The 27,820-nt window shown below is 34.7% G+C and overlaps 1 protein-coding gene across 8 annotated transcripts in view; it reads left to right on the top strand.

Moving 5' to 3' along the window:
• Positions 1-27,820, top strand: part of LOC106882709 (dynamin-binding protein) — a 308,006-nt gene that overhangs the window by 133,547 nt on the left and 146,639 nt on the right. For 3 of the 8 annotated variants that reach the window (XM_089353934.1, XM_089353933.1, XM_089353935.1), the window contains exon 2: positions 3,415-3,524. The exons of the other annotated variants lie outside the window; for them this stretch is intronic. In XM_089353934.1, coding sequence (XP_089210060.1) covers positions 3,498-3,524 — 27 coding nt within the window. In that variant the 5' untranslated portion in view covers positions 3,415-3,497. The remainder of the gene's footprint in view (positions 1-3,414; positions 3,525-27,820) is intronic. 8 annotated transcript variants of the gene reach the window in all.

The following is a 27,820-nucleotide window of genomic DNA, read 5'->3' as shown; positions in this document are numbered from 1 at the left end:
GACAAATATGGCAGTTCACTTCACAACCACATAGTTTTGGTGTAGTCCTACTTTGTAGCATCATGATTAAATTTCTGGTATTAAAGCCTCAAGCTGATAAATATCCTATGTATGAAACTTGATGGACAGAAACTCTGTTTACATATTTTATCTCTGTGTCTGTCTTTACATTGACACTACTCGCAAAATTGTACTCCATGTTTGTGTCCTATAGCTTAGTAATTCAGCAAATAGTGATTAGTACTAGACTGAAAAATAAGTACTATGGTCAGTATGATCCATTAAAACCCTTCAAGCAGTATTTCTGTGTGGCAGCTTCAGTGAATGACTAAAGCAAGTAAAAGAATTAATGAAGATGTCCTGTCCTCTTATAGAATGGTAGCATGTGATTTGAGAGATATTTGGCCATTGTTTCTAGCAGGCCAAGTAACCATATTGGCTCACAGGAGGACAGGAAATTTCTCATGAAGGTGGACATGAAAAGAAAGACTGCATATGATGCCTGTTATGGTTTCATTGAGAGTGAGAGAGAAAGAGTATGGGTGTTGAGTAGTAGAATGAATTTGGCAACAGATAATTTTGAATAACAGCATAAGTTGAAAGAGTAAAGATTAGTAGAATAGGGAAAGGAAAGATGAAATAATGATTAACCAAAGGCTTTATGTGTCAAAATGTGGTCTATGATGGCAGCCGTTTTAATTACTCTGTAGACACAGATCCACTGTAATTCAACAGATTTTTGCATGCAGATAGTTGGCCAAATGGCTGCACATGATCCACATCTATTGTTCCAAGTAAGCCATGTCTCCACCTAGCTAAGAATGTTGTAACACACTCTGGAATGCAGTGATGATGTTTTACAGGGGGTAGAGTGTGACAGTTGAGACATGTATTTTATCCACTGTCCAGTCTATTATGAAGAAGCTTCTACATGGTTGTTCAACATGCTATAATTAGCAGTCAAATCTTGAAATGTTATCCTACCATCTTAAAAATAGGTGACTATACTATAAAAGGGATAAATTAGTCACAGCTGTCAGTTGTATAGGTACAAATCAGCCCTGATCAAGCAGACTTATGATCAAAAGCGTTCTAGTTACAACCATTCTGACTTGACTCTTTTTCTATGTATGCATGTTTTTCAGTTTTATTTTACATGTTTCTTACAAGTGGAGAAAATCAGTTTCTAGCTAAGAAACAAGACTCAATGGAATTTAGACAACATCAAGCAGGATAATGTAATATATATGTGTGTGTGAGTTTGTGTGTGCACACACGTGTGCATGCATGCATGTACATATCTATACATACACATTTCTATCTGCACATGTACATCTTTGTGCAGGAATAGATGGCATTCCATATGTGGGTCTTACTACATGTTGAACTTCGTGAATGTTTTACATATTTTTATAGTACATTTCATACCTTGTAATACACTGAGCATGTGTTTTTTGTAGTTTTGTAAGCACACTTTCTCAAGATTAGTCATGTTGTGTTCCAATAATTATTGATAGAAATCTAAAGTTATAATCTGAACGGAGTACCTGCAGATTTCTCAGTTTGATATAGATGTTTTATTTTTTACTAAATGTTGACTGGGCATTTGATTTCACCTATGGTACATAGTTTCTTTTTTCTGTCCCTGATCATTATGTCTGGTCTGTTGCCCTTCATTTTATTGAAATCTTGATAAGGACACTCCACCATTATTTCTTCATATTATGTTTGATTATGCTCTCCACATCACTGTAGCTTTTCATATTAGTCTCCTCACAATTATCCTTTCTACAAATTTCCTGATATAAAGTTTGATACATATATATGTATGTGTGTGTGCGTGTGTGTGTGTGTATATATATATATATATATATATATATATATATATATATATATAATTTAGTTTTGATCTGTGATTGAGCATTATTTGAATTTCTTATCTGATGTACCATATAATCACTTGTGTTATTCTCCTAGGGTCAATAAAATATATGGGAGTCATTGTCTGGGATAGATATAAGTAAACCCACCAACCCCACATCAATATGTTGCACCAATGTACGAAATCAATATATAAAGACTTTGTGTTATTCAATAAATGAGATTATGACTGAACTCTAGTGCAAGATTTGTTTTGTGCTTGGAACTGTTAGACAGTTTATATAGCTTGGCCTTTTACCGAGCTAGTAGAACATCATATTTTGCTGATATAGAAGTTCAAGGTTTGAAACACAGACACACATGCACGCACGCACACACACACACACACACACACACACACCTTTTCAACTAGTAAATTTCATTTCTGATGTTCTGGTGTTACAGTGTGATCAAACTTCTTGCCTACACAGCCATATTTCCTTTCATATATATATATATATATATATATATATATATATATCTTTTCTCTTTTAGTCATTAGACTGCAGCTATGCTGAAGTACTTCCCTTGAAGGGTTTAGTTGACCAAATTGACTCTTGTACTTATTTTTTAAAACCTGGTAATTTATGGGGATGCAAACAAACCAGCACTAGTTGTCAAGCAGCAATGAGAGACAAAGAGAAATACAAAGAAAAACACTCAAGTATATGTGATGGGTTTCTTTCAGTTTGAGTAATATATATATATATATATTTATGCATATATGTATGCTGGTGCATTGAATGATTGATGAGTATTCTGACAAGCTATACTCATTTAGAGTACCTCACTTGAGTATGATTTACCAGAAGAATGAACTCTGTCATTTTGATTCAATGCTGCTGCAATAGTACAGTGTTACACTTGGTTTATTATTTGTTCATTTGATATTTAATTATAATATTCTTTTTTGGAAAACATGTTTTCTTATCTTAAATTTTGTACTAAAGAAATGGAAACCTATCCATGTCCTACACACTTATTGTTTATCTGTGATATAAGAGCAAGCCAGTTGTGTTTTAAATAGTGACTTGCCAACTCAAAATTCCAGTGATTTTGTTTATCAACCCCAGTCAGCCTTTACCAAGCAGATCTATGACCAAAAGTATTCCAGTCTTATTCCTACTTTTAATACACTTCATTTAGGAATATAAATGCAGAGTAAGTGCAGGCTCTGCTATGTGGTAAAAGGTTTGCTTCCCAGCCACATGGTTTCAGTTAAAGCCCCACTGTGTAACACCTTGGGCAAGTGTCTTCTACTAAAGTCCCAGGCCAACCAAAGCCTTGTATGTGGACTTGACAGAGACTGAAAGAGCATTTATGTGTGTGTGTGTGTGTGTGTGTGTGTGTGTGTGTGTCTCTCTCTCTCTCCTTGTCTTGACATCATGTGATTACTGCGGGTGAGTGTCCCAGTTATACATGCTTGTCCTTAATTTGCAATCTTCCATGAAAACATATCTATCTGTGGAGAAATATTACCATTCTTGAAAACAGGTGAGGGCTGGCAACAAGAAAGGCATCCAGAAAAAATCCCATACAACTCTTGCAAGCATAGAAAAGTGGTCATCAAAGCAGTGATGAAGCTGTTGATATCTCATCATGCAGTTAAGTAATATATTAGATATTTTATATTGATTCCTTATTGGTGCAAGGTTTGAAATTTACAAATAAAAGGAAAGGGATTGTGTGATGTTCATGCTTTTCTCATAAGTATTAGAAACATAATTAAATGAATTGACTTTAACTGAGAGTCAAAGCTCTGCTGAATTCTTATGTAATATATTTACTAACTATTACTAATAGGAGCAAGATGCTGTGTTATTAACACATTTTTATTTCTTATTTTGGAACATATACGTAAAATTTAAAATTTTATTATTAGTGTCAGCTTTATTATCTAATCCTTGTCCATATTAGTGATAATCATTTGTCTGGTACTGTAAATGTGAAGGATTGCTTGTAATGGACATTAATGATAATGTGTATGGCATCAATATTAATCTAATTGCTTAAACATCTTAGGTATACAAATTATATGGAACTCTCTGGGGGAAATAATAATGTCAGTCTTCGGAATTACATAAGCATGTCATCTTCTGTTAATCGCAGTGTGACATTATTTATTGACCCACATTATAAGAAATCATACTTTGGGTTTCCTCTTGATAGTCAATCCTCCTTTATTACAAATGATAACAGCATGTTTATTTTGTTATTGAAAGTTTTAGAACTTAGAACTACTTCAAAATCAGCCTCTTCTATTCCTCCCACTTGATCAACCTTATTGCCAAAGATCTCATTTTACTTGGGAATTGTAGATCTGAAGGCTTCTATTGATGTTTGTATTTCTTTGCTTTCGTTGTTTTTCATTCTTAAATGCCAGCTCTTTTTTCTGTCTTCTTTTAACTACTTGACAGTGGTGCTATAATTTGCCTTTTGCTTTTTCATATTCTATAATAAATATGCTTGGAAAATCTATGCAATGCAGAGTAAATAAATGTGTTTGACATCAGTTAAATCAATACTAGGAAACTACGATATCTGTGTTAAAGCAAATATACTTTCAAATTTTACTCTCATGCACAGAAGCAAGCACAAACATACACACACACACACACACACACACGCCTGCCAGCATAAATCCATACAAATACATTGTAGGTAGTGCTATATGTGAAATAATCCTCTGTAAAACACTGTCCTCAATTGAGCTTACATTTTATATTTTATATACTTTTATAATTTTATATAACTTTTCTTTACACTCTTCAACATTGAGAATTATAGTTAGATTTACTCATAATCATCATTTACATAAAGTTTTAAGTGCAGTCTTTTTATTAATTTTTTTTTTTTTTTTGCTTTCCTGAAGGGAGGAAATTTATCACAACCACCTTGTCCTTGAATACCACATCAGAGGTTTTACTCTGTTGCAAGTACCTGAACCATACCACCCTCATTTTTGTTCTTTTATAAATTGAACTGCAGGAGTTAATGGCTAGGCATCAGTTGCCCTAGTTCTAAAGTTTGGAAAGGTAAAAACAACAGTCCCTCTTCCCCTCTTTAATTTATAAAGAAAAAGAAAGTTAGATATATTTGTTGCATGATGGCATCTTTCTATTGAGTTTAACTGTTTATCTTCTTATCTACAGTAAGAGAATGTGTACACAAGTAATTCAGTATTATACATGTAGCCAACTGCATTATTTATAGTTAAAGTGGTGCTACATTGTAGTGTTTATGAGTGCTGTACATATAGCTGGGGATATGGGTGAGTTTATCACATTGACAAGATGTACAATTTGAATTGTATGCAGTATCCATTATGACTACTGTCAAATATTTCATTTCAGTAGACAAATCTATTTTTAATCGCAGAATGGAAAAAAAAAACTTTTAAATATAATGAAACCATTCTAGAAGTATGTATTAGATTATTTTATTGGTTATATTTTAAATTTACCTATTTTTAATAGCAAATTTTGGTGTAAACTCAGCATGAAATCTGTTAGGGAGGCATTTTGAGAAATTGATCAGAAAATGATGACAATGATAATAGATGGGATTTTCACTTATATCAATCTTCCTACATTATTCTGTATGACATGATTAAACATGCATGCTCATGCACTTATATAAATATAACACAAATGCATCTTTATGAGAAGATACACATCTGAATATATGTGTGTGTGTGTATATATCTGCATACATATATAAATATATATTTGTGAGGGAGAAAGTCATAGATAACAATATATGTTTATATTTATAGATACAGATGTACAAGGATATAGACACACACGTACACTATGTGAAAGAGTAGATGGTAGGTTTATTCAGAATATAACTAAAATATCACCACATACACAGGAGTTCATAAATCACCTTCTAAACTACATATTATAATTCAAATTTTTGTACATTTTCCTGTTTTGTCTCATTTTAGAGTATGAGAAAATTACAAGGACCAAATTTTCAAGGGAGATAAATACTAAAATGTCCATATTTGCATTAATATTCTCCTGAATCATAAGACTTCAGAAATAAAAAGTGGTGGGGGGATGTCATTTCCAAATATAGAAAAATTATTATTATTATTTAAATTCATTTATCTTTTTGAATTATAAATTTTCTGACCTAACTTTTTTCTTCCATTTATAAACAGTTTAGGCTTCAAGTATTATAGTATCAAATGAAGTATGAAAAAAATTTTCTTAAAATTTCACCTGCAGTTCTTCTGATGTGATGATCATTATTGTGTTAAATCTAACTGAATATATTTTATGAATCTCCATTAAATAGAAGCAGGTTTTCTGATTCTCTGAAATTATCAGTGTTTCTGCTCTCATACGGCTAGTTGTTATCATTTCATTTATGATCTCTGCCTTAGCGAAGGCAGTCATGTTTGTTTGTCTGTGGACAAGATATCTTAAGAACTACAGGATAGATTCAGAGGAAAATTTCAGGGTTGTTTGGCCTTGTGATTAGCATGAACTGATTAGATTTTGGGATCAATCTGGTATCGGACAAGGATTCTTGATTATTTTTCCTGTTTTTTTACTTAATTTTTGAGAGCGGTCGGGTTCATTTTTAGTATTCTTGTTTGTGAGAGCAGTCAAGTTTATTTCAGATATTCTCATTTTAAAAATCATCTCTGACTAATCGTTGAGAGGACATTGGTGCTGCCTTGGCGGAAGTTTACACTCTCTGAGTGCCCTTGTTTATCTTGTTTTCACTCCATGTAGATATCATCATCATCATCATCGTTTAATGTCCACCCTCCATGCTGGCATGGGTGGTACAAGAGCCAGTCAGGCAGAAGCCTGAACCAAACTTCTAGAGAGAGAGAGAGCAGTGGGGATCATCATAATCATTTTAATGTCTACTTTTCCATGCTTGCATGAGTCAAATAGGATTTGCTGAAACAGACTTATAATATCAGATATTCCTATCAACAACCCTCACCTGTTTACATGCAAGTAATATTTTCTTCTAATTCAGACATGTTTTGAAGGAGGAAAGCAAACAAAGAGCCACTTGTATGATGATGTTTGTTTACAATGTGATACCATAACAAGGAAACAGACACATCAACACATGTACCTGCACACACACGTTTGTGTGAGTGCACAAACACTCACACACACTTTCGCACATACACATATATGATGAGCTTTATTCACAAGGCTTTGGATGGCCCAGGACTATAATAGAAGACATTTTCTCAGAGCGCTGTGCAGTGCAATTGAACCAGAAGCCCTGGTGAACTTCCTAACTACAGTGATACCAACACACACACACATAACAACATATGTGTGGTATGTATGTGCATCATTGCTGCTCCTCTTCTTTCCACTCTGCTAACAGGTTCTTGTTGTTGGACGTTAGCAGGATTGAAGAAAGTATATATTTCATTGAGCAATGCATATTTGTTTCACAGAACAACCCCAAGGACACATAACCTGCTGGCAGGCATTTGCAAGCAATTTTTCAGAAACTTAAAACAGTCCACCAGATCTCCTCTCACTTCTCCAAAGTCCACATCCTTAGGCACAATGAAAGGCTGAAATGTTAGAGTAAAGGCATGTAGATGTAGGTTGTGTGCAAGTAGTAAGATGTGGGTAGCCTCTAATAGACTCCTCATGGACAAGGAATGTGGGTACAAACTCTTCTGGGATGGTAATAGTGAAGGCAAGGGTGGTATAAGCCTATTCTTAGCAGAGAAATGAGTAAATAAAGTGATTGAGATAGTCAGTGTGTGCAATAGGATTGTTACCCAAGATTAGTATTAGATTATACAGCAGGACCTTATTATTATGGATGGTCATTTAAGTGAACATGTTGGGCAGCATTCCAGTGGGCATCTTGATGTACATGGATGTCACAGCTTTGGTTCTAGAAATGAGGAGGAAACAAAACTGCTGGAATTTTGTGATGCTAATGACTTGTTGATCTGCAACATTAACTTGAGAGAACCTACCAGTCACTTGATTACCTGGTGGGCATACATTCTCACTAGAAACAGGAGTGGACAGATGCTTATGAATGCATAGATTAGTAGTTAGTAACTTCAGACCTAGGAATAGAGGGACTCAGAGATGCAAACCAATCTGGAAAAGGATATGGATGCTTAAGGGTCCTTCAAACTCTCAGAGATTTAGAGATGTATTAATTGATGCATTTGATGAGAAGAAGTTATGTGCATAACATATAGGACAATTGGAAGTTTTTACAGGACATCCTACTGAGGGCTACAGATTAAATTTATGACTGGTGCAAAGTTTTAGCCAGACTAAGGGTAATGTGGTGGAATAAGGAAAGTAGAGCCATGAAAGCAGAAAGGCAGACTTGGAAGGTCTAGTACAGTTATCTACTCTTTTTTTTCTGTTCTTCTATCTCTACTCTCTCTTTCATATTCACCTTGTACCTTGACTTCACATCTCTCTCTCTCTCTCTCTCTGCTATTATTCACCTCTTCAACAAAACACCTGCTTCTTTCCCTCTACCATACTTTGACTCTGGAAAGAAGTCACATAATAAAGAGATAGGTAGGTTAGAATTTATTTTGTGACCATAGCAGTCAGACAATCCTGCAACCCTACTGTTGTCATTCACTCACTACTGACACCAACCAATAAAAAAGCCTCAATGTAGTCGTTTGCTGATCTTAATAATAGTAGCTAAATGTTCTTCAAATTACACTTTCAAAAGGGAGTGGACACATTGGATAATGGCGTCTTAAACATGTGAAGTTTGAAAGAAGGATAGCTCAGTCATTTGTTAAATGCCTTTGAGTGTAGGCCTGATTCAGGGTTAATCTGGAGTTAAACAACAGCAACAACTTAATATTGGTTTATCTTTTTACAACTATTACCAGTTACCTTAAAGCAATGAGATATTATAAAGATTATGAGAAACTATCTTCTGAGAAATCATAGCTAAAGACAATGTACTATGTCTTACTGTTAATTGTGCTTTGCTTGAATGTTATCTGTGCCTCAGTCCTAACTGTTCTTCAGTACTGTGTCATTGGGATGTTTATAAAGTTAAATCAACTACTCATTTGAAACATAATGGAGGAACCATTTATGAAATTTTCTTGGAAAAGAGCACTGCAATGGTTTGTTCTTGTCTTCATGTAGAAATGAAATCTGAGACAGATGGAAGAATTGGAAAATATATAACTGGAATGATTTGTTCAGAAACACCATTTCATGTGGATTTTGAACTCTAGAAACAAACTATTCCATCCAGCCATTTCACCCATATGATAGCATGCTTACCTAGCTTAACTCATCCTTCTTTCCATTTCTGTATGTTTTCTTTTCAAGTTGTTGAAAGAATTCCATTATTTCTTAATATACTCTTTTTTTTAAACTTTTGTAATTATTCCCCCATTTTCTCCTCCTCATTTAAAAGGGAATCATTATCTATTATTATTCTAGTGTTGAATTGTCAATTTAATGTTTTCGAGGTTTTACTGTATTAATATTCCAGCCAGCGTGCTGCTGCTTTTGATGATGATGATGAGGATGATATAATTCTATTCATTTTCATCTAATTTTGTTTCCAATGAGAAGGCTATATTCTTCAGGCTTGGTAACATAATTTGGATTTCTATTAAGATCAAAAAGAAAGAAAAAAATTCACTTAACAGCTCTTAGTTATAGTTTTCCAAAATTTTCTACAAAGATCTGTTGTATTGATTTAAAGAGAAAGGTGTTGTGCTAAACTGCTGTGTAATGAGCTTTCAATGATGTTCTTCATCGGTTAAATTAAAAGCTAATTTGTTGTAGAATGATTTTTCTTCTTGTCTCATCAAAACAAACTCATTGTTCTTTTATTTATTTTCATTGTAAAATTACTATTATTTAGCTACTTCAATATTTTCTATTAACTTGCTAAATATACCTAGCATATGAATAACACTCAGGCTGGATCAGATCATTAAAAAACTATTTGGATTCTGTGCTTTTATTATGCATTGTCTTTAGGCTGAGACTTTCATTACTGCTCATTGAGAGCATTTCTCTGAAAATTATTAGTTCATTAGCAGGGAATTAAATGGTGCAATTTCAACATTTTAATAAAAAATTACTACCAAATTATTTTTATATATGATACATTTGATTTTCATTTGAAACATCTATGTCTAAATATCTAGACTTGGATGGATTAGTAATATATATATAGTACCTTCTGATGGAAGACCAGAAATTGATGGTTTATGTACTTTTGATGGTACTGTAATGGATCAGTGGCAAGACACTGTCTCTTACTGCTTACTTTGACTTAGTTGGCTTAATTATATAGGTACTACTATTATCATGCTAAAAACAACTATTGGATAAAACTTCCACAAATTTTCCAAGAAAAAGAAACCCTACCCACCTCAGTGAAATTAAGTTCTGGAAGCACTGTGTTCTACCCTCCTGTAACACTAAATTTTTCACTCACCCTACCCCTATAAAACAAACTGCATTTTCTCTTCCTCACATTTCCTCTTCTTCATGCACTATGTTTATCTCTTTCTCCCCACTCCTGCTGACCAATCCACTCTGTGGATGGCATTAGGAAGGACTTCCAGTCATAAAAACCATGCCAAAACAGATATTGGAGCTTGGTGCAGTCCTCTGGCATACCAGCTCCAGTCAAACCATCCATCCCATACCAGCATGGAAGACAGACATTAAATGATGACGATGGTAATGATGTTTAATAGTCTTTCCCATCTAGGCAAGAACTTGAAGTCAAATCATCTCTGTAATTAGCTGGAGATTGAAGTATTTACAATTATTGAGCTTCAATCTGCCCATCAACTTTAAGAAAATACACAAGAGGAGGAGCATTTAAGTGTATCTCTTTTTTATTTGCTACATGATAAATAAGTTTTTAGCTATGTCTCCATGAGCTATTCATCTTATACTGTGGTTGATGTTGCTAAGAATTTTATGGTATCTCAATAGCTAGTGCAGACCATATTAAATTAAGATATACTTTGAGTGTCCTAACTTTTGAATCTTCTAATTTTAAATGTTTTCTTTATGTAGTTGTTATTTAATCCTGGGGTAGGTGAGATTGAGCAAACAAATGATCAGAGGCCATGAGCATCATGTCTTTTCTTAAATCAAGGGCTATGTTGTCTAATGTGTACTTCTATGACAACGCAGTGTGATTTAAGGTAAATGTGTGTACTATTTCTAGCAGTCCACATGATCACATTGATATGTTCTTGTTGGCTCATTATTCTTGCATAGATTATGTGGTATGTGTTATAAGCCTGAATATATTCTTCATGTAAACCACAAAGGAGAAGGTCATTTCAGTACCAAATTGAAGAGTTGAATTGTCTTCTAAGACTTCTTTCCTGAGGCATAAAGTTTTTTAACTGATCTGAACTATAAGTGTTCAGTTACACACACTCTCTCTCTCTCTCTCTCTTTCTCTCTCTCTCTCTCTCTCTCTCTCTCTCTCTCTCTCTCTCTCTCTCTCTCTCTATCTCTATCTATCTATCTATCTATCTATCTCTCTCCCTTCCTCCCTACCTCCTCATTCCATAATATATTTGTTAAAATTTGCCTATGCATTGAGCTATAAACATTTGACTATTTCCTACTTCAAACTATAAAACTGAAATATATGGGTTTAATTACAAGCGAGTTTTTAACTTCAAAAGCAATATGATTTGGTGAGATATATACTGGGTTTCTTACATATCCAGACCTTGTTTCTAAAGAAACTCTGTTCCTTTAACTATTTACTTAGCAGTTTTTATGGAACTTTAAGAAAATATACTATTGTCTAATAGCAATCTGATGCATACCCTGCTACCCCCATTCTTCCAGGCCTGTTTCTTAGCTCTAATGGCCCTGTCTCCTGCATTGTTCCACCACCACATTATCCCAGGTCTGGATGGGACTTTACACCAGCCACAGATTTGGTCTGTGGTACAGATTTGATCTGTCCCTCTGGAATTCCCAGTTGCCCTCTATGGTATAAGTCTGTAGCTTCTCCTTTTCATCGAATTTCTCAGTTAGGATGTCCCTAAATCTCTGACCATATGAAGGGTCTTTAAGCTTCCAAATCTTCCTTTTCCAGATTGGTTTACATCTTGGCATCCTTCTGGCCTGAAGACTAAAGTCACTAGTGACTAGTTTATGCTGGTGGGATACATTCTTCACTAGGGAGGGTCTTTGTATTTAGGAGCAACCATGCATCACACTTTTTGGTGAGAACGTAATCAATTTGGCTAGCACAGACACTTGATTGTTAGGTTATCAGGTGGCTGACTGGCTTCCTGAAGTTCATGTTGCAGAGCAAGAGGTTATTTGCATCACATATATATGTAAAATATAAAAATCATTGCTAATCCAAACAAGCTGTAGTATATAAGAAATAAACGAAGTTGATAATGTGCAGAGTAGTATATATGAAGATTTATTTAGATATCAAAATAATGCAGTTGACTGGTTTCACTTTTGTATGATTTTCCAAAGTGTACATTATGAAGACCGTGGAGGTGTGTCACAAACTGACAGTTTGCAACGCAGCCCCACATTTCTCATAATCTATATAGGTATTTTTGAAAATCATACAAATATGAAATCAGCCAAGTGTATTATTTTGAAATTTAAGTAAGTCATCAAATATACTCTGCATTATCAACTTTTATTTCTTATGTATGTCTGTATGTTTGTGTAACTGACATACAACTTATGTCATTGACTTCCAGTATTCTGTGTAAACATGTCTGGCCACAGAAAATCTGCCTCAATAAAATTTCATCCAGCCAATTCAAGCATGGAATTGTGGATGTTAAAACACAACAATGATGATGATGAATAAATACAAGAATAGTAAATGGCAGACCATGGATATCTTTCAATATTTGATCACATTCCTTTCTACCTGGATATGACTAGAGTCAGCTTCGTACTTCTTACAATAAATTCAGTACCAATGACATACAGATGTCAAATTAATCAACTGTATACCTTTCCTCAAAATTTGTGACCTAATTTTACTGTTAGAGATCATTATAAGGACAACAACAAGTCATCAAAAGAAAACTTTGAATTAAGATATATTAGGCGATTTTTAATAGAACTATTGAAATAGGAAAAATAAGACCTGCGGCAGTTTCTGTAAAAGATTCTTTCAAATAATAGTGAAAGAAAAAAGATAAGTATTTTCATAAAAGACAAGAACCCCCATGATGAAAAAGCAATTAAAAACTAAAAATGTTAAAAAAGAAATCAACAGCTTCAAATTTCAAGCTGAAATAATAATTGAAAATTGGTAGCAATGTTGATAATATTGCTAGAAGCACAATTAACAACTTGATGGCAGTTGGAAGAGTTTTTTGCTGTGATTGTTGTTATTAACAGTAATATGTATAGAATACAGTTGAAATGATAAGGTGCGACACTCTTGAGATATTATAGTATTTTCTCTTGGCTTAGTGTATGAGTTTAGTACTTGGAGTGATTCCAATGTACTTCAAGAGAATATCAGTTTATACCTCATGGCTGCAACCTGCTTTGATGTTACTGAATGTCTGGACTGTTCCTTTTCTCAAAGTTGGATTTTTTTTTTTTATTTGGCACTATATATTGTATAAGATATTGAAATACCTACTTATAGATCATGAGATCAAATCTCCAACAAATGTTGCATTGTATTTCTGAGCAGAATACACTACTGTACATTGCTTCAGCTAGATCTGGAATGTTACTAGCAATTTATTGTCACCCTACCCACAAGGAGAGAGAGAGATATTTCTTCTACTTCACATTATGAAACTAGGTTGATTATAATTATCACTTAATCCAATATCTACATTTATGTTTTTCTAGACTCAGTTCAAATTATGTGGTAGGTAACCCAATCCCATAAAATCAACATTACTGTGTACCAGCAGAAATCATATTGCTAATTCCTGCTGCAACTAGAATTATCTTCCTTTACGTGTTATATGATATAAGTGGAGTAGGCAATGGTTATCAAAAACACAAGCTATGTGCTTCCATTTTAAGAACAGACTAGTAAGCTTCTTGATTTACATTTCATAACTATGATGCAGTTATGACATAGTGTTAGATGTTTTGGTTGGATCTAGATGTGCCCCTAGAATTAGTCTCTTTAATGCTAGAGATATTCTCCACTACCAAACAAAATGGGAGAAATATTAAATATTTAATGGATCTGTGAAAATAGGCATACGTCTGATAGTTTAAGAATTTTACTCACAATTTGGTTTTGTGAATAAACCATTGTTCTAGATTATTGGTGTTTATTTTGATTACTGATATATGCTGGTGGTGTATCATTACTCCTATTTGTTGTCTAATATCATAGCTGATAGGTGAGTCACTACTGTACTTCATTTCAAAATAATTGACTGAGTGACTTTGCTGCCAAATCAAAATTACTAAATGGTTGAATATTAGTTCCTAACTTCTAAACCTATATCTGGTGTTAACCTACCTGACAAAGGGTGTATCTTCAAGGAAGATTTTAGGTGACTGTTGAAAAGGCTGCTGTGTTAACTGATAAAATTGCACTGCTACTATGCAATATTGGCAAACAAGGTGAAGATATTTGTATCAATTTCATGTATGTGGATGGTTATAGTAAAAAAAATTATATATGTGAATATCATAGACAGCTGTAATTGTTGCTGATTTAGCCAGCCTCTTCTGAGGTTACATTTTGTATTTTGATGCATTAATACAAGAGTTGTTTTTACTAATTTTATAAAAGGATCCCAATCCTGTTAAGTCACGTATTCTAATCATCTGGATATTGTCAAATAAGAAGAATCAATCAATCTATGAAAGTTAATATGATGACTGGCATTTATTCCAGCTTGCCATTAGATATCTATAGATACAGATGCAAGAGACTCTGGGATAGACACATACTGGATTTTAAATGAGGATTTCTTAATTGAATCACCAACATTTGACTATGTAACAAATTGTTTTAGGTTACATGTTGCCAGTAGTACTCAGAGTAACCTGACATCTGATTAATACATAATTTCAAGGAAACTGATGACCTTGGTTTACTTCATAGAGTCAGAGAATACACAATACGTATTGCACTAAACCTTACAGTTATAAATGTCTTAGACATATGTGAGTAAAAAGTTGGATAAAAGTGCCATGAGCTCTAAGCTGAAGCCTATAACGTTTTGTTTTATTTTCACCTAATATCATCGTGATTATCATCCTTTAATATTCGTTTTCCATGCAGGCATGAGTTGGGTAGTTTGACTAGAGCTGGCAAGTTAGAGAGCTGCACCAGGTTTCAGTCTGATTTGGCTTGGTTTCTACAACTGAATGCTCTTTCTAACACCAACCACTTTACAGTATGTGTTGGTTGCTTTTAACATGGCACTGGCACAAGTGCTTTTTCCATGGTACTGACACAGGATTCTATCAGGCCAATCCTCTTCACCAGGGAAAGCAGCCTTAATATTTCTGCTGTGGAAGACAGGTCTTCCTGAGTACAGCAAGGCACCAGGTAGCTTAGTCTTTTGTCATCATGTCTGAAAGGTTCAGTGTCCTGAGGTTGTCCTTCATTATTTTGTCCCATGTCTTCCTGGGCCTCCCTCTTCCAAGAGTTTCATCTACTTTGAGAGATCAACACTTCTTTATGGAGCTGTTGGCATCCATCCACATCACATGACCAAACCAGTGCAGTCTTCTCTCTTGCACCTTGCATCTAATTCCTCTTGTACCTAGCTTCTCTCTCAAATCACTAGGGGAAATCTTGAGGAAATCAGCTTTGTAGAACTATGTTACTGTATTCCCAAAAGGAGTTGTACTCATGACCACCAGCTAAGAAAAAACCTTGTTTATGAGCCAATTAACGAACATCTACATGTCACTCAGCCTGCTAGAAATAGCAGCCAAATATCACTGAAATCATGCCCTACAATTTTAAAAAAATAAGGACATACTGTATAATATAGTCTGAGGTACACTATGCCTTGAACAAAGAAAGCAAATTAAGAAGTTACAATTGGAATGCCTTTTGTTTATAAATCTAAACAATCAGAGCTAGCTTGGTGGAGTGAGCTAAACAACACAATTAACATTGTCAATTTCATAGTATTACTCTAGTAAGTAGTGGTTACTTTGTTACCCATTTAACTGCCTTTGATATGGACATAATGTAATGGTGGTGGTACTAGAATATGAACCACTAGCCTATCAGTTTGTAGGTTATCCAATACCTTACTAACTTCATCACTCAGACCCTCGTGGACTATACATCAATCACTCTGTTATACCCAACACTGAATATGCAATCTTTATTCATATTTTTAAAAACTGAAGAAGGTGAATTAAGTAATGAGAATACTTTCAAATGTGTAATTGTCAGGCATTTAAAGTTTATTTCAGAATCTCATATTTGAATTAGATTTGTGATTAATATGAAAATTAAATTGTATGAATTACTAAGTGTTTTAATTATATGACATAGAAATCAAACTATGGCTAAATTGTCTTAAAGTCATTAAAGAGCACTATGAAGAATCTTTAGTGATCAAATGGCATAGTTTTGTGAAAAATTAAGTGGTTTGAAACATCAAAGGAATGAAGAAATAATTAAGTTTAATGGTAAAGATTGGGTCAATGCTTCAGTCCTTGCCTGAAGGTTAGTTAATACTTGAAGCAGTATAATGGATAGTCTAAGGTACAAGAAGAGGAAGGCCTAGTTCTATGTAGCTAAGAACAATATATAGAGAAAGAGATGATAGCAGAGGTTGAAACAGAAGCACAAAATAGATGACTGACAAAGATATGTGGAGATTTTTTATGTCAAATAGCATTGTAGACATTAATAGTAACAGTTGCTTTCACATTGGTTTATTAATTGGTCCCATACAACTGATTGAATATTGTTTTTGCCAAACATTTTCTCAAGTAGGGTTAACTGTAGTTTTTCAAATGTATCAGGTCATCTCATAAGTTCTGTCCGATTTTACCTTTTTTAAAATTGAATGAAATTTAATAGCATTTTAGAATGTCTAATGGAATTAAAAATTATTTTTATGCATTTGTGTACATTTAAATTGTTTTATAGTTTACAGAATCATTTGGGGGACATAACTTTCGCAAGCCAGGAGGAAGTCGAAAGTAACATTTCAGAGTTCTTCACTTTGAAATCAAAAGAGTTTTACATTGATGGTATTAAAAAGCTTGTAAATAGATGGAAGGAAGTCTTAGATAATCACGGAAAGTACATTGATGATTAAATTTCAATTAAATATAACATTTGATCACTTGTTTTCTTTATTCAAAATCCGGACAGAACTTATAGCATGACCTGATAATAACAACAATCTTTGAAATGCACAGAGGTAAGAATGTTTCCTAACTGGTTGTGTTACCATTGTTGGTTTGGACAACCACTTAAGATCTCATACAGATTTGCTCAATCAGTTTTATTTCTTTGTTAATGTTTTTGTAGTTGTTTAGCATCAGGTTAACTCTGATCAAGCAGATCTGTAATCAAAAGTATTCCTGCTGTAACTATCCTAGCTTTTTTTCCTGCATGTATATCTGGGGTTATATTGCCCAATGTATCCTCCCTATTTTAAGGCATTTGAGGAAAATTTAGCTATTATTTCTAGCATTTTAAATGACTACATGAATACTTTTTTGTAGATTCTTGTGTTAGTGTGTTGTTATTTAACCCCAGGTCAGCCCTCTTTGAGCCAACTGCATCAAATATCTTCTATGATCATCCTAGTTTCTCAGGCAGTTTATTTCAGATTACGCTATCCAGTATTCCTTCCTTTTCTTTTTCTGGGTATATAAGTGAAGGAGGATTTGGCTGCTATTTTCTGAAGATTAAACAACTATAGCTATCTCACAGACTGCAAGGAGAAAAATTAAATAGATGTCCAGTTATCTATGACCAGAAGCAATATAGATAGAATGTGTTTATTTTCAATTTCCCCATAATTTTTGTAGCATAGTGTAAATAGGATGTGAATGTATGAATGAAGTTTGAGATAAAGAAGTCTGAAGAAAAGGGAAACATAAAAAATGGAATGGTAGATTTGACCTCTTAGCTGATGCTGTCGCTCTAGAAGCTGCCTGAGGTATTGATTAGGAAAGTTGCAGAATAGATTTCTTTAATGGTTCTGTTTGGTGAGTTAAAATAAACAAAGAGCACTTCTGAACAAAATCCATGTGCCATTTCCACTCCTTGCCTGTTATTTCTGAGTTTTTTTTTTCTTCTGTTTGAGAAGGGGTTTGGTTTTGATTAATATTTTTAATGAACGTATTTTGTGTAGCAACAGTTTTATGTAGTGAAAGGGTGCATTAGTGTGTGTAATTGTGCTTTTGTGTTTACCTATCTGTGTGTGCATATGTTGTATATGTGTATACAAACTTTATTATGATTTTCTTCAATTGCATATTGTGAAAAAAAAAGAGTGGTTCTTTCAATGGTATTTTAGTCTGAAGATGTGTTGCAAGTTAACCTTTTCTTGACATTACCAAATATTTTAACTTCTTTCTATGTGTTTTTAATTATAAATTTGATCACATTTACTGTTTTATTGGTTTCCTGAATTTTTTTTCTTTTTTATTAATCAGTAAATTTAAACTTTGGATAATCATGGAGATTTTTAGAAATATTTTTCAGTGGGTGTGGATATCAATACAACATTTCCAAGATTGTTATGCTTTCTGCAGAGAATTCACTTTTACAGAGCAACCACCACCTTTATCAAATTCACAACCTTAGTGGTTTAACCCTTAATATTTATTGAAAATCCTGCATGCTATTGAGTTGTATTGTTGAAATTACATAAATGAATTATTAAAAGGTAGAGATGACTTAATGATTGAACATTAGTTTAATTTCATTACTAGGGAACTATTCTGTGTTCAAATTAAGTTCAACCTACCATCAACTTCACATTTTCTCCACTTTTTTAAAAATAAACGTCTTTACATTTGATAAAATAAGTATCATTGTATTTATATCTTTTTGAATAAGTTAATCAGAGGAAGAGGGACAGTGAATTAATGATGCTGAACATCTACTGGTCATTAACTGTAGAAAAAATACTGATGGGGTAAAAATGTCTTGAGAGTTACTTCCTTGCTGTTCAGAATTTTGAGTTGTCTCTGGGTAACTCCAGTAGCATATAAATATATCTTTGAAGAGAAGTCACTTGCCTTCTTGCTCAAGCCTCCTATTTTTCTGGAGAAAGGAATGTTGTTTATGGTCAAATTGAACCTTTCCAATAATATACGTTACCAATTCTGCGAGAGAGATTCTGAGAGAGAAGAAGAGAAAAAACATTTGACCCCAAGTGCTTGATTGGTTCTTTCTTTACTGATCCCAGAAGGATGAAAGAATAGTATAATCTTAGCAAGGTCACAGAAAGTCATAACAAATAATACAAGGGATTCTATATCACACTCTGACTCTGGTAATTCACTGCCTGTAAGTTATTTGCATAAATGAGAAATATAGGAGGCCTCTTAGACACTTTATTTCTTATCATTTGTGTGTTATTTCTTTCTTTCTTTTAATTTTCTTTCAAGTTACAATTTTCAGAATAGTGCCAAGTAGTTGCAAAATGTCAATGAATTATGCTGTGTATTTAATAACAATGACAAAACTTTGGCAAATCAAGTCTCTGTATGCTATGGAGCCCTCAAATCACATTTTACTGTCTTAAAAAACAGGAAGAACATGTCAAATGATGTAGTTCTAAATATACTATGCCTGAGTAACAAATAAATATGTGGTTCCACATACATTGTGTCTGAAAATTTGATTGCAAAGTCATGGTTGGAAGTCTTTTGATCCTAGGTCTTCTTGATTAGAACTGTTCTGGGGTTAAACAAAACAACCTAAGAGTCTAAGTCAAATCTCACTTAGCAGCTGAGGGTGTCATGGTTGAGCTCTAATCAATTGGTAGTTCATAAGAGAGGCAACAAGAAAGAATTCCTGTGTATTTTAACGTAAAACACAGCTTTAAGACAGTTGCAGAGATTCAGTGGAAAATAGGATTTTACTGTATTACTGTTGTAATATTGTCTTTATTAATCTAAAGCAATTATCTTTGGACTAAAATTAATCGATCGAATAAAACTGGTGGATGACAGCCATATTTTATGGGAAGTGTATTGAGGTGAGGTGTTCATATATAAAAAGAAAATCCCCAAATTTGAAATGGTAATGGGAAAGAAACATATTTGATAATACCATTTATACGAGTTTTTAGTTGATGGAGTTTGACTTCCAGCCTGTGAAACTACTCATTTAGTTACTGTTAATCATCTAGCCAAGTCACCTAAAAGAGTTGGATGTTTTTGCTGTTTTCGTTTTACTACTATTCTCATAGTATCTTTGAATAATAAGTTAATGATTATTATTGCAACTTTAAGTAGGTTTGTTACTGATAATAGTTACATGTGTGTACATACTTGTGTGTGTATACATCTGTATGTATGTATGTATGTGTGTATATCGTTGCCAGTGCCCCTGGACTGGTTCTTGTGCGGGTGGCACATGAGATGCACCATTTTGAGCGTGGCCGTTGCCAGTACCGCCTGACTGGCTCCTGTAGGATTTTCGAGCGAGATCGTTGCCAGTGCCCCTGGACTGGCTTGTGCGGGTGGCACATAAAAGACACCATTTCGAGCGTGGCCGTTTTCGTGCGGGTGACACGTAAAAGCACCCACTACACTCTCTGAGTGGTTGGCGTTAGGAAGGGCATCCAGCTGTAGAAACTCTGCCAAATCAGACTGGAGCCTGGTGTTGCCATCCGGTTTCACCAGTCCTCAGTCAAATCGTCCAACCCATATTGGGCCTCACCGAGGCGATGACTACGGACCGAGACCTTTGGAAATGGGCTGTGCGTGAGAAGACCCGGCAAGCCAAGTAAGATCGTTGCCAGTGCCCCTGGACTGGTTCTTGTGCGGGTGGCACATGAGATGCACCATTTTGAGCGTGGCCGTTGCCAGTACCGCCTGACTGGCTCCTGTAGGATTTTCGAGCGAGATCGTTGCCAGTGCCCCTGGACTGGCTTGTGCGGGTGGCACATAAAAGACACCATTTCGAGCGTGGCCGTTTTCGTGCGGGTGACACGTAAAAGCACCCACTACACTCTCTGAGTGGTTGGCGTTAGGAAGGGCATCCAGCTGTAGAAACTCTGCCAAATCAGACTGGAGCCTGGTGTTGCCATCCGGTTTCACCAGTCCTCAGTCAAATCGTCCAACCCATGCTAGCATGGAAAGCGGACGTTAAACGATGATGATGATGATGATGATGATATATATATATATATATATATATATATATATATATATAATCATCATCATCATCATCATCATATCAGCATCCACTTTTCCATGTTTTCATGGGCCAGACTGCATTTATTTGAGGTAGATTTTCTATGGCCAGATACTCTTCCTGTCATAAACTGTCACCTATTTCTAAATATGGTAATGTTTCCCTATAACCAGATGTGTTTTTACCAAATATTGGAAATGAATGACACTGCTTGTATGACTGTGTCGATCATTAACAACCACCATACAACATCAGGATTAGGAAACACAAGCATGCACATGCAGTCATACTTACATGCATGCGCGCACACACACACACACACACACACACACACACACACACATACGATGGGCTACTTTTAGTTTCTGTCTATCAAATCCACTCAATGCTTTGGTCAGCCACACCTGCACCTCTATCACCATTTCTATTGTCTGTATATATGTAAACACTCACACACATGATTTAACATCCATTTTCCGTACAGGCATGGATCAGATGATTTGACAGAGCCATAGGGCTGCATCATGCTCTGATATCACCTTTGGCATAGTTTCCATGGTTGGATGCCCTTCCTAACATCAACCACTTTACTATGTGTACTGGGTATTTTTCCCATGTCACTGGCACTACTGAGGTTGTTAACTTGCAAGACAGAAAAAGAGCAGGATGAGGAAAAAAGAGAAAAAAAAAGCACCCTTAATTAAGAGTGGAGGAAGGAGTTTTTGAGAGAGGGGAGGTGGTTTTATTAAAGATGTTGAAAGCCCAAAGTTGAGTAGTGGAACAAGTGCAGGTGTCTTGCTATTAGAAAGATACATGGTTACCCTGTATTTTATAAGGATGGGTGGAAGTATTTGGGAAGAAGATGGTAATGATGGGGAACCAGAGCAAAAAGGTGTACATGAGAGAGGATATGGGCGGTGGATTGAGAAAGAGGAAGGTAGTTTTGTAAGGGTATGAGGATAGAGTGATAGATAGTTAGAGATTGAGGCAGAGGTGAATGTAGCAAGTGATGAGCAAAAGTGGACAGTCACTTGATGGGAAATACCAGTATGCAGAGGTATGAGAGAGAGAGAGAGAGAGAGAGAGAGAGAAGAAGCTGAGAAAGGGGGATAAATAAGAAAATGGGGAGATGATGTACAAGATGTAGGAGCAGTATGGAGGGAGATCTAGAGTATTATAAAGATGACTATATGAATGGAGTATGATGGTAGATATGAGAGGTGCTATAATGAAATATGGTAGAGAAGAGGGAGAGCTAACTGAAGGCACAGAAAGGAAGTGGTTAGGGAAAATGGTGCAAGAAGCAATGATGAGAATAAGCTATGGAAGACATTCCACTGGAGGAAGGAGGTAACTGGCAGCGCAAAGAATGAATGGGGTGAGGTATGTGCTGATTCAGCTCTCAAGTGATTATAGCTGCTGTGTAGAGCCATAGACCAAAACGTGATGAGTGTGGGGGGAGGGGTAGGAAGAGAGATGTGGAGAATGCTTGATGGGACAGAATGAGTGTAGGAGCAGAGACCAGCATGTACAAGTAAAAACAAAATATTTTTAGGAGCTCATTTTTGCCTGTGATTGACAGGTCTTCTTGAGCACAGCAAATCACTAATCTTGTCATCTCAGTCCTTTGTCAGCTCCTCCATGAGACTCAGCATCCAAAGATCAGCCTTCACTGCTACATCTCATATCTTCTTGGGTATCCCTCTTCCACGAGTTCCATCCACTTCCAGTGATCAGCACTTTTTATGCAACTGTCCTTATCCATACATATCACGTGATCAACTCTTGCACACTACATCTGATTCCGCTTATGCTCAGTTTTTCTCTGAATATATTAACACTATGTCATACATGCACACTGACATTTCACACCCAATGGAACATACTAACTTCATTCCTCTCTAGTCTTCACATGTCCTCTGCATTCAGGGCCCATATCTCACTATCATGCAGCATTACAGTTCATACACATGCATCATACAACCTGCTTTTCACACTGAGAAAGACACTTTTGGTACCAGCGAAATTAATAGATCTCTCATCTTTCTCCAGCTGGTTTTTAATCTAGCAACTAGACTTTCAAAACATCCTCTTTCACAGTTAATTAGGTCACTTCGGTAACAGAAATTATCTACTACCTCTAGGTAGCCTTCAGGACATTCAAGAAAATCTATTTCTTGTGTGTCCTTAGTTTTGCTTGCTCTTGTGCATCTTCCACATGCAAACTCTACTTTCCCTGTTAACCTTCCAGTGATTTCATTGTACCTCTTGTATATCCATAATTGCACTGAGTACACCATGTGGAATTTCTATCTATACCTTTTCTACTTATCAAACTGAGTTACATATCTGAATGTATTCTAGCAAACATTGATACCTAATGCTTTTTTAAAATGGGTTTTTATAAATACCTTCTTTGGTATATATATATATATATATATATATATAAAATACAAAAATGGGACAAGAACGCAAAACATCCAGGCAGTTAGGTGAAACAAAAAAGGGACAACAAAATATCTAGACAGACGATACAAGGAAAACAAGGATGGATCATTTGGAGCTTTCTATCCTCAGTCTTGTTCCAGATTATCTTTGCAATTTTGGCTTGTTATACTCAAGATTGCTCTAATCTGGCCAGCCCCCAGGAAAAAATAAGCTAAGAGCATTACATTCCTTGGAAGAAAGCAGCAAATGTATACGAAGACAAGGACAGAAAAAAAACCCAGAGAAATGTTACACAAATACAAGTAACAGGACATAACAACAGGTGTCTTTCGACTAAGGACGAATTAAATTAAGCTGGTGTGTGCGAAAGTAAAGCCTTACGGCAGGGATATAGAATTTAACAAGCACAGGAAGGAATACAGATGTTGCATGGACAGTAGTCCAACCAAGAACGAAAGGTCAGGCCTGGCCGAACACTGGTTATGTGGGGAGAGAAGATATATATAAAATAGGTTTTATTGCTAAGTAAGGAATCAAGGTCACTGGGCATGGCTTTCTACAAGACCTCTGAGATGGGTGGGATGGAGGAAAGTATCCTAATTACTTTAGTCTATTTAAATCTACTCACAATATTATCAGCAAGAAATTCAATGAAGTTAGTATATCCACTTGAAGTGGAGTTAGCATAATGAGTTTATCATTCAATGATTTATTACATACCCCGAGGACCTCTGAAGCAGTTTGTTGCATGTCACCTTCACTCACGCCCATCCAACACACTCTTCTCTCCTCCTCTTGTCACCCTTATTGTGTCTACTGTCCAGATTCTGAACCAACTACTTTTTTCTCAATGTTTTCTTCCCTCAGATTGTTGACCCTTTTAAATTCCATCTCTGTTTACCTTTCCTTGTTGTCATCAATTTACAGGTTTTCAAACTGAATGTCAACCTTATTAATCTCACTAGTCTTGGAGGATGGGGTGGGGCTGCAAAGGACATTGGCACTGCCCCTTATTCCTAACTGAAACATACAAACAAAATGACCTGCAACTTGAATGGGATCCAGAAGTGACATCTACTTGTAAGGCTTATTGAAGCAACTGGAAATTCTTATCTAAGACTGAAATACTAGTGTGGTTGGTTCCCTGTTAGTATTCTCCTAGTCTATGAAAGGATTTGAATATTAGATACCCATGAAGAAAAAAAAACAATAATTTTAGCTGTTCCTTACAATAGCTAACTGTACTTTTCTTCTCTCACTACTTATTTACTGCTTCATGGATTGAGCCAGTTATCTTCAAGCAAGAATGCAGCTCTTCACTTATAATAGTTATCAACAGTCAAGTTTTGGGTTATTAGTCTGATACCAGTTTTACTTGGTGTACAGTATATACTCATCTCTTCCTTGATATCAGAAACTTTGACTTTAAAAATGTTTGTTGCTAAGAGCATTCACTAAACCATTCAAACAGTGCTTTTGAAAAAAATAGAATGCAAAAAAAAAAAAAAAAATTATAACTAAACCAATGTAAAAAATAACAATAAAAGGGGAAATGTGTGTACAATCATTTTTGTTAACAAATATTTGAATATGATAAATCTTATTTCATAGGAACATTCTTCTAATAGAAGCAAGTTTATTCAACTACTCAGTAAATAGTTTTGACATGACACAATGCTATTCAATATATGAATTCACTTCTTTCAATTTGGTACAATTTTTTTATTTTTGATGTATGTACATAACAAAAGTAGATAGAAAAATATATAGCTTTAAAAAGAGATGAAGAAATCTTTCTTTGCGAGATTTGAAACACAACTGGCAAAAATGTTTTGCATATATTTGCTGACTTTTTTTCTCTTATATGCTGTAATAAAACTATATTTCTTATCAAGTTAAGGAATTCCATGGGAATATTCTGATATTTTCATCTCCTTTTTTATTTTTTTTATTTTTATACATATATATATATATTCTTGTGCAAACAATGACTTGTATGAAACCTTGGATAGATAAACTAAATGAATTTATACAGAGAACAAAATCTGTTTATCATGTCAAATCCTCACAGAGGAATAAACCAGATGACAAAGAAAATTATCACAGTTATGAACCATGAAATATGGTTCTGTTAGTTTTCAAGGGGTGAAGGGATGCTAGATCTGAGTGATGTGTTCCAAGTTGTTATTACTTTCATTATTTCTGTAGTGAGATTTATTTATATTTTATATAGTTGCATGCAAATATTAACTGTATTAGTTGTCACAGGTATAGAAAAACCTAATCTCAAAAAGGAAAATAAATAAATAGAAAAATTAAAATAATTTACTATTCCTGATATCAATGCATTGTTGAGGAGTGAGTATTATCATTGATAATATATAGATGAGTAAATGTGTGAGTGTGAGTAATGTATATATATATATGGATGGATGTGTTTATGTACACGTGTATATAGCTCTATTAAATGTTTCTATTTGCTAAGGCACAATTTTTTGTGAAATTTTAGTTGTAAAATGCCTACTTCTCAGATCACAGGCAATACAGTTCTAAACTAATCTTCAGTCTGAAATTTGCATCTACAAGGTGATTTGAAGTCACATCTCATCATCTTTGTTTGTAATCTTAGCAGCTGTGATTGTTTGAGCATGGATTAGGTATATTCTCAAATTTAGAATTAACATTCCTTAGAATTAATTAACTATTATTCAGTAATGAAAACCGTGCTGACCTTTTCCAGTATGTCATTCTATTAAAGTGAGTGAGGTATTCTTTACAGTCACATCACTGGTTAGGGGTAGCAGTTAAATTTCTCTCAAATCACCTATTATCAATTTACAAAATAAGAAAGAGTATATGGCCAATGTAATTAATCCTTGAGAAATAAAATAATGGGATGATCATAGCTAGAATGTCTTTGTTCATGATCAAAGCTATGAAGGAAGACATTTTACTGGGGTAGACATAGCTGCATAATTAAGAAGTTTGCTTTGCATATTTCCAGATTCAGTCCTATTACACAGGCACCTTGAGAAGACATACACACACACACATGTGTGTGTGTATATCTTTCAGTGATCTGTATCAGCAAGGAAGCCAAAACAAACAAGGAAAACTGGAACTCTTTGAATGAGTTCAAAACTCTTTCATCAATTTGACTATCAGAAATGCAGTGAACCAGTGATTGACTCATTGGAAATCTGTTATTAATAATGCTTTTCTTCACATACGATTTTTAAAAAAGTATAAATTTTAAATGTTTCTTGGAATTTAAGAGCTTTTACCTATATCTGGTTTAAGGCTTTAAATGAACAAGATAACATTCTCTCTTGGTCAATCTAAAGCCCCACCAGTGCCCATTAGCAATATTTTGGTGTGTTAGGGCAGCAGAATCATTTGCATGTCAGCCAAAATGCTTAGTGGCATTTTGTCTGTCTTTATGTTCTATGTTCAAATTCTTCTAAGGCCAACTTTGCCTTTCAGGGGCAATAAAATAAGTACCAGTTGAACACTATGGTCGATGTAATCAACTTTACCACCCTCCTATGAAATTACTAGTCTTGTGCCAAAATTTGAAAGCTGTAATTTGCTGAGTCATGGAACTTCAAATTGGGATGTAAGTAAGTAATAAGTAAATAGAACTTACAGTAGTTTTGATTAAAACTTCTTTTGAATTTATAGATATATGTGTATGTGTATGCTATATACAAACTTTGTTCATAGTGCAGTGCAGGGTTTTTTTTTGTTTTTTTTTTTATTGAAGTGGACTCTGAGAAGAAAAGGTTTAGGAAACCCTCATCTACGATAACATTTTCTTATGTTCTGGCACCTACTCCCATCAACAAGAGCAACTGAAATATGTAAAATTATGTATACTATCAAAATATACACGAAAAGGCCTGCAGATGATTTGAACTCTAGACCATCAAGGTATCGATACCCAATAGCATTTCCACTTGCTTACTTTGCTTCTTCCTGAAAAGAGTTGGCTTCTGCTCAATTATAAACTCTGTAGGGAGATTTCATTTGTAAAGCACTTATTGACCTAAAAATTGTGAAAAGTTAGATCATGTAGATTGCAATTTTATTGCTAAACTTGACTCTTTCAATATCA

This window comes from Octopus bimaculoides, chromosome 6, assembly GCF_046866305.1.
Source record: "Octopus bimaculoides isolate indiv1 chromosome 6, ASM4686630v1, whole genome shotgun sequence".
Taxonomy (NCBI): Eukaryota; Metazoa; Mollusca; class Cephalopoda; order Octopoda; family Octopodidae; genus Octopus; species Octopus bimaculoides.
Note: the sequence above shows the minus strand (reverse complement) of the source record. Positions and strands in the feature narration are given on the sequence as shown.